This window comes from Ursus americanus, chromosome 11 (assembly GCF_024610735.1).
Source record: "Ursus americanus isolate L20-20 chromosome 11, mUrsAme1.1.p, whole genome shotgun sequence".
Classification (NCBI taxonomy): domain Eukaryota; kingdom Metazoa; phylum Chordata; class Mammalia; order Carnivora; family Ursidae; genus Ursus; species Ursus americanus.
Window position 1 is genome coordinate 26924963 of NC_142137.1, and position 8301 is coordinate 26933263.

General features: G+C 47.3%; 1 protein-coding gene across 1 annotated transcript; it reads left to right on the forward strand.

Annotated features, from left to right (window-relative positions):
• The first annotated feature begins 3271 nt into the window (after positions 1 to 3271).
• GPR6 (G protein-coupled receptor 6) lies at positions 3272 to 4885 on the forward strand. The gene has a single exon (XM_045798407.2). It carries the CDS (start codon positions 3281 to 3283, stop codon positions 4367 to 4369), a length of 1089 nt encoding a protein of 362 aa, XP_045654363.2. The 5' UTR covers positions 3272 to 3280; the 3' UTR covers positions 4370 to 4885.
• Positions 4886 to 8301: the final 3416 nt, after the last annotated feature.

Below are 8301 nucleotides of genomic sequence, written 5' to 3' on the forward strand. Positions count from 1 at the left end.
CCAGAGTCAGGAACCAGACACTCAGCAAATAAGTCATCCCCTCCATCTCTCAGTCATTTGATCTTCATCTCTGTTCCTCATCTGCTTTATTCTTTCATTGCGCCTGGCTTCCTCTGAGTACTCATTTCACACAAGGCTCAATGTGAGTGCTCCAGCCCTAATTTGTAATGATCTAAATTTTACATCCAGAGTCAACACTGACTGACCCTTGTCACAAAGTGTCTTAGTTCAAGTTTTCAAGAAGAGGAATCTGGTCACCAGTTCAGCAAAGGATAGCTGGCTGGTCTTATCTAGCCTTGGGTCCGGTGTCAATCTCCTCCCATAAGCTGGCCTGGGAGTCGGAAATGTCTTATGGTTCATAGGCTGAACATTTTAGAAGACCACTGGAAGGGCAGATACTTCTGAGGAGCTATTGGCAGAGTAGATAATGAGGTACATAATATTTATTCATAACTAGTGAACCACACACCTTTCTTCTTTCCCATCCTCTGCCTCCCAGGAAGGAGGGGAGATACCGAGGAGCTTAAAAGAATGTGTACTTTCAAGGTTCAGCCTAGCATCTGAGAGAGGTAACCACAGACTGGCATGACGCAAAGACAGCCTACAAACCCTCAACCAGCTATCTTCCTCCTGAAACCATCAAAAAGTCCACTCTTAGCAATGGTGAAAACCTTTCTGTTCCAGTTGAATCTCACACTTTCTGCAGCATTGTGGACTGTAAAAATGTAACACACACAGTCTTTAAGAAGGATTCTCCTCCTCTTGGGCCTTTATCTGATTGTCTGGAAAGTTTGTAATTAACATGTTATTACAGTGGTTTGGCAGTTCACTTGAGAGCTCTGAAATTACATTTTTGGCTTGTACATGAGAATCTCTTACTGAAACTCAAAATGGCTCTTTTCAGAAACTTCGAACTTCAGTCAGTTTAGGGATTCATGAAAATGGTGGTTGGAGAATTTTATAAACTTCCCAAATAAAGAAATTGTGTAGAAACCCATTCTATGGTCCAACATTGGCTATTGCAGCAAAAAATAGAAGGATCCTATAGTTGTCCTTCTTTCCTCTAGTGAAGTTCAGCTGCATTGAAGCAGGTGTCCAGAAGGAGTCTGGACTTGGGGGCTATGTTTGGAGAGAAAAAGCCAGAGTAAAAATCTACCTCCCACCCAGCCTGTACACAGCTGAGTTTTGTTTTGTTTTGTTTTTTCCTTACAGAGCTCATGGGGCTAGAGGCAAAGCGAAGTCAGGAAAGGGAAGAGGGAAAAGTAGGGGAAGCTCCAATAGCAAGTGTTGTCTGTTTTCACCTTGCCCAGACCACGTGGTCCCTGAAAATCACGGCTGTGACCTCAGTATTATGCCATCATGCCAACATGCAATCATTTATTTTAGAGCCTTCGAAGGAGTCAATTATTTCAGCTTTTGCCCAAGTACAACTATTGGAGATTCTGACTGATTGAATAAAAGGAGAAGAAGTCTACTAGTATTTTACTGACAAAACAAAACACCTTTAAACCAAAAGGATGATTTATCTGGGCTGAAAATAAAACTCCTGCCTACTGAAGTCTGGTGCAGCTGAGTTATCACTATTTTCATCCTGTAATTTGTTTTATAGGGTACTAATTAACGGGGCAAAGTCTGTTGCCAGGAAAGTAAATCACATTTTGCTGTTTTCTTCTTTTCTAACAAGACACAGACCTGGTATTTAATTGAAGAGCAAGTTCCAAGGGCACTATCCTCACTGAAACTGGGAAACGCTGGACTGGGAAACCATGGTAAAACCTGCTGTGTAGAGCTCCAGAAAGACAGTGGGAGGGAGAGGAAGGAATGGAGGGAGAGAGAGAGAGGAAATGCACAGGTAACTTCCAAAAAGACTGTTTTCCTCAAATGTCCCATCTTTTCTCTGTTTCTTCAACTCTACATTTCTCCTCTGGCTCTACTCAACTGACACCCTATACTACAAACATCCTCTCAAAAAGCTCGTTTTCCCCCTAGTTCATTCATTCCTGCCCCCAACACAGTACTGTATCTTTTTTAAAGGTAGAAACACCGTGGTCAGACTTCCCTGCCCTAACATCCCCCTTCCCCGGGGCTCATACCTCAACCTGAGCCTCTCAGTGACCTTTGACCGTGGGCTGCGCGGACCCGCCAAGCAGCTCACACCTGCCCCCCCCCCCTCCCAGCTCACCCTCCTCAAAGTCTTCATTCCTCTCTCCCTCTCCTCGTTCCCTCATCCCATTCCCGGACCTTCCGGACTGGAGGCCGCCGCTCTGGCTTCTCCTCCCTCCTTTACCCCTCTGAGACGTATTTGGGGAGGAGGGACGGGGGTCGGGGGTTAGGAATGGGCGGTGGAGCAGAGTGAGTGACGCCTCGCACCCAGAAGCCGGGAGCCTGACGTCACCGCGCCCTGCCTGTCGGTCTCCAGCGGGCGCGCTGCTCGTAGCCGCCTTTTCTGCCTCTGACTGTATCTCTCACTCTCGGCGGCGCCTGCACAGCCACAGGCGCCCGGCGCTCTGCTCCGCGCGGGCCCGGCCGCCCCGCGGGCATTGGCTCAGTCCGCGCGGGGAGCGCAGCCTGGCGCCCCGCCGCAGCGCTCATGATCAGCGACTTCCTGAAGCCCTGACTCCCCAGGTGAGCAGCCCGGCTCCGAGAGGAACTTTGAGGGTGTGGAGTGGGGAAGGGGTGAATGATGGCCAGGGGATGAGTCCTTGAAGCCGGGGAAATGGAGCCACGCTTGGCTCCACATCCTCCCCGTACACAGACACCCAGCTTCCTCCCCAAAATCCTTTTTCCAGGGATCTCTGTGGCCTTCAGGGCCCGGGGACTCCGCGACCTCGGAAACTTCTCTTTTCAGCACCGCGGACAGCGACTCCTCCGCCTAGTTTAGGCGAATGCCTAACCCCTCGGCCAGAGCCCAGGCGGGACTCGCCAAGGCTGATACCCCTAGCTCGGTGCAAACGGGTGCGTGTGCAATTACAGGCACACTTGTGTGTGTACGGGACTGATCTGTGTACATGCATGTTATCTGTGTACACATCTGTCTAAAAACTTACATCTATCTGTGCGGGCATTTGTGTGCATTTCACTCACGCTCGCTCAGTCACTCAACAGGTATTTATTAATTTTAGGTTCTCAATCACTGCTTCCTCGCTTTGCTCTTGGGGTCCTGGGGTGGGATGAGCAATATGAGCCGGGCACCTGCGCCCGAGGAAGTTCCCTGGAGGCTTGAACCACACACCTGACGCTTGCTCTCCCTTTTCCACCCAGGGTGCAGGAACAGGCCGCGATGAACGCGAGCGCCTCTTCGCTCAACGAGTCCCAGGTGGTGGCAGTGACCGCCGAGGGAGCGGCGGCGGCGGCCACAGCGGCAGGGGCGCGGGAAAGCGGTGAATGGGGGCCCCCTGCAGCGGCTGCGCTGGGGGGCGGCGGGGCGGCTAACGCGTCCCTGGAGCTGTCTTCTCAGCTGCCGGCCGGGCCGCCGGGGCTGCTGCTGTCGGCGGTGAATCCTTGGGACGTGCTCCTGTGCGTGTCGGGGACGGTAATCGCAGGCGAAAATGCGCTGGTAGTGGCGCTAATCGCGTCCACCCCGGCGCTGCGCACACCCATGTTCGTGCTGGTGGGCAGCCTGGCCACCGCCGACCTGCTGGCGGGCTGCGGCCTCATCCTTCACTTCGTGTTCCAGTACGTGGTGCCCTCAGAGACGGTGAGCCTGCTCACGGTGGGCTTCCTTGTAGCCTCCTTCGCCGCCTCGGTCAGCAGCCTGCTGGCGATAACGGTGGACCGCTACCTGTCTCTCTACAACGCGCTCACCTACTACTCGCGCCGGACCCTGTTGGGCGTGCACCTCCTGCTCGCCGCCACCTGGACGGTGTCCCTAGGCCTCGGGTTGTTGCCAGTGCTGGGCTGGAACTGCCTAGCAGAGCGCGCCACCTGCAGCGTGGTGCGCCCGTTGACACGCAGCCACGTGGCGCTGCTCTCCGCCGCGTTCTTTGCGGTCTTTGGTATCATGCTGCACCTGTACGTGCGCATCTGCCAGGTGGTCTGGCGCCACGCACACCAGATCGCGCTGCAGCAGCACTGCCTGGCGCCTCCCCACCTCGCGGCCACCAGAAAGGGTGTGGGTACGCTGGCTGTGGTGCTGGGCACTTTTGGCGCCAGTTGGCTGCCCTTCGCCATCTACTGCGTGGTAGGCAGCCGCGAGGACCCAGCAGTCTATACCTACGCCACCCTGCTGCCGGCCACCTACAACTCCATGATCAATCCTATCATCTATGCCTTCCGCAACCAGGAGATTCAGCGCGCCCTGTGGCTCCTGTTCTGTGGCTGTTTCCAGTCCAAAGTGCCCTTCCGTTCTAGGTCCCCCAGCGAGGTCTGAAGGCTCCCTCCGTCCTCTCAGTAACACCACACCCACAAAAGCCAGCCTTTAGTGAGCTTCTCGGTGCCTGCTGATGAACTCTGAGATCCCAGTAGTGTGATTCTGATTTTGGAAGGAAAGAAAGAGTAAATATAAGTACATCAATCTCACGAAAGACAAAGAGGCTCTTTGGCACTTTACATATACAGTGTATACATGTGTACATATATATACAAATATTTGTATCTTCTGGAGGTGTTCAGGATGTGGGATTTCCTGTTCTGTGAAAAAACTAACAAAGATGTGGTTGTATACTCAAATCGTACATCACATTTGTCAAGTGAAGACATTCCAATACTGCTTAATTATAGCACTTTATTTTTAGCTGCTGAACTGCCAAAACAGTGTTGCCATTTTCAGGGGCAGGGGAAGAAGAGTCAAAGGTGTATTTTTGTTGTATGTGATAGTATATTTTGCTGCACATGCATCAGTAAATTACAACATATTTTGTACACAAATAAACACATAATAAAAATGTAATTTGGGTCATGTGACTGCTGGATTACTATTTAAGAGCTGGAATATTAGGACATTTACTTTAAAAGTTTATTATGTACCATCTCCCTCCTATGAAATCTTAATGTAGGAAACCATATATATTTGCACATTGTTCATAAATTGTCACTGAAATACAGATTTGAGGTGGGGGGCAGGGAGGGAGTAAGATAGTCACCTAACAGTATTCATAGGACACTAAAGGGTTATTGGTGTTATCTGTGCAAATTAATCTACTCCTTGGTTTCTGGGTTCGGAAGACAAACTCCAGAGGATGTCCGAAACCATTCCTTCCTCTTACCACATGTGCACTTATGAGTTCTGAAACCACAACCTTTAGTTGTAGCTTTTTCAGTCAGGAAAGAATTTTAAATGTTTAAAATTCATATTGACTGAGTATATTTTTGCTGGCCAGTTCTCGTAGCAAAATGCACAGCCTTATAAAATAAATTCTTCAAAGACAGGATTCCAAGATACACTGTGTTCACGAGGTAAGTGAAGATATGCCCAGCAGCTCCTTCTGAGGTGCTCGTATCTTCAAAACACAAGGCGTTATGACTCCCAAAGACAAAACATTCCCATTCCGCCAATGGATCTGAGTCATAGTTAAATAGTTCCCCTCCTCCCCTTCTTACAGGATGATGTGAGGAGAAATAATATAACACCTGTGGACATGCTCTGAGTGTCTGTGAAGAAATATGCACACAAGCAGTAGTTGGTATTGACCTTAGGCCTTAGGAAAATACCACGAGCCAAACTTTTTTTTCCTATAGTCCACAAATATTTGTTGAGTGCCTACTGTTTGCTAGACACAATTTCAGTGCTGGGAATACAGAAGTGACCCAAATAGACAAAAGTTTCTGTGCTCATAGTGCTACATTCTAGTGAAGGAGATGACCTACAACAAATACACACACACACACACACACACACACACACACACACTCATTATAAAGAGTTGGCTCATGCAAGTTTGGAGGTTGAGAAGTCCCAAGATCTGTAGCCAGAAAGCCAGAGACACAAGAAAGCTGATGGTATTGTTCCAGTCTGTCTCCAAAGGCCTGAGAACCAGGAGAGCCCATGGGCTCAAGATCCAAGAGGAATTGGTGCTTCAACTTGAGACCAAATACAGGAAAAGACCAATGTTCCTGGTCAAGACATTCAGGCAACAGAAATTCCCTCTTACTTAGCCCTTTTATTCTTTTCTGGCCTTCAATGGATTGGATGAGGCCTACCTACATTAGGGAAGGCAAACTGTTTATTCATTCTACCACCAAATGTTAATCCCATCCAGAAACAACTCAGGAATAAGGCTTGACCAAATGTCTGTGCATCATGTGGTTTAGCCAAGTTGACACATAAAATTAACCATTACACCAAGAGAGCACGATGATCCAAAATAAAGAAGGAAAAGTGTTTAAGGATGAAGCAGTCCACTGTGTCAAATGTTGTTGAGAAGATAAGTAAAATGAGGATTAAAAACAATGACTATAGGGGCGTCTGGGTGGCTCAGTCAAGCGTCTGCCTTCAGCTCAGGGCATGATCCCAGAGTCCTGGGATCGAGCCCCACATCGGGCTCCCTGCCCCGCTGGGAGCCTGCTTCTTCCTCTCCCACTCCTCTGGCTTGTGTTCCCTCTCCCACTGGCTGTCTCTCTCTCTGTCAAATAAATAAATAAAATCTTTTAAAAAAAATAAAAATAAAAAAATAAAACAATGAGTATAGATTTTTTAAAGTCAATATCATTGGTGAACTTGACAAGAGAAACTTCAGGAGAGCGAAGGGGGAAAATAGCTTGATTATAGAAGATACAAGAGAATGTGCATGAACAACCTAGTCTTCAACATCTTCCAACAGAGGTATGACCTTTTTAACACTATGAAATATACTAAGTTTTATAGACAAATGGTTTTATAGTGTCTGTAAATTTAGAGCCAGGAAGATCAGTATTATTGCTCATCCACCAAATTAACATTTTCTAAAGAACTAACCTTCATAGACTATTCAGCGTCATCAGACACTTTCAGGCCCTATTAGTATCCAGAATGCATTCAAGCATACTGAAATAACAAAAGCTCTGGCTGTAAACATTTCCAAACATGCGGTGAAGAAAAACAATATAATTTCAGAGATGGAACAAAGAAGTCAATATTATTACACATTTTATAATTACAGAGAAAAATTCCTTGTAATCAGTGAATTAAGAAAGTTCAAGGGGATAATAAGACAGGGACCATGGATCTGTCTTCAATCCATTTGGTATTAATATTCAACTTCAGCCCCAGGCTTAATCAAAATGTTTGAAAGAGCCAAGAACAAGAAGATACTAAACAATCAGGTCGTTAATATCCTGGCTTACGCAGTTGTCCAAGCTGTGTAACGTCAACAGGCTTCAGATTAACCAACTTGATTATGTGGGGATATAAAAGTGTGAATACATCTTGAAACACTTCTATGGAGGAACGTCACATATTCATCTGACTTATCAAATATTAACAATCTCCTATTTCAAAACCCTATGCTAGTTGCTGGAAGCATAGTCTTTAAGAAAGGCAAGATTCACTTGAACATGGAATTGCCTACCCACTTTGTTGTGTAATGGACATCCAAAATTTCCTACATTTAAAATTGGGCCACTGATCTTTACCCAAGAACCTGCTCTTTTCCCCTTCCTTACTATCTAGGTTAATGGTAATGTCATCTTTCCAGGTGTTCAGGCCAGAAACCTTGGAATAACACTTAGTCTTCTTTTCTTTCATACCTCCTATTCAATGTATCAGTAAAGCCTGTTGTCTTTACTTTCAAAATATACCTAGAGTCCATCCTTTTCTCACTATCTCCACCACCATCATCATCTCTTGCCTGAATTACCATAGAAGCCTTTCTCTGGTCTCCTGGCTTCTGTCCTTGTGCCCTTCATTCTACTGTCTACACAGTGGCTCACCTCCACAAACAGTTGCTCCCTTGACTACTCTTCAGATCCAGGCATGAGCCCACCAGTAGTCTGTCTCAAAAGGACAAACTTGGGGAAAGAAGTATTTAGGCCTAGAAATAGGCCTTGAGTAAGAATTTCTTGAGTAAAGAATTCTGGGCTGGATACCTAATGTCTGGCCTAGATATGCGGACATAGACTTTTCACCCCAAGAGAAGGAGCACAGCGGGAAGAGTCTTAGAGCAGGGACCTCTAAGGCATGGGTCCTGCATGGCCCAAGATAGTTTCCTATTGCTGCTGTAACAAATGAACACAAACTTGGTAGCTCAAAACAATACACACTTATAGGTGCCTGGGGGGCTCAGTCAGGTAAGCATCCACCTTGAGCTCAGGTCTTGATCTTGGGGTCCTGGGATTGCATCTGCATCAGACTGCTTGCTCTACAGGGAATCTGCTTCTCCCTCTGTC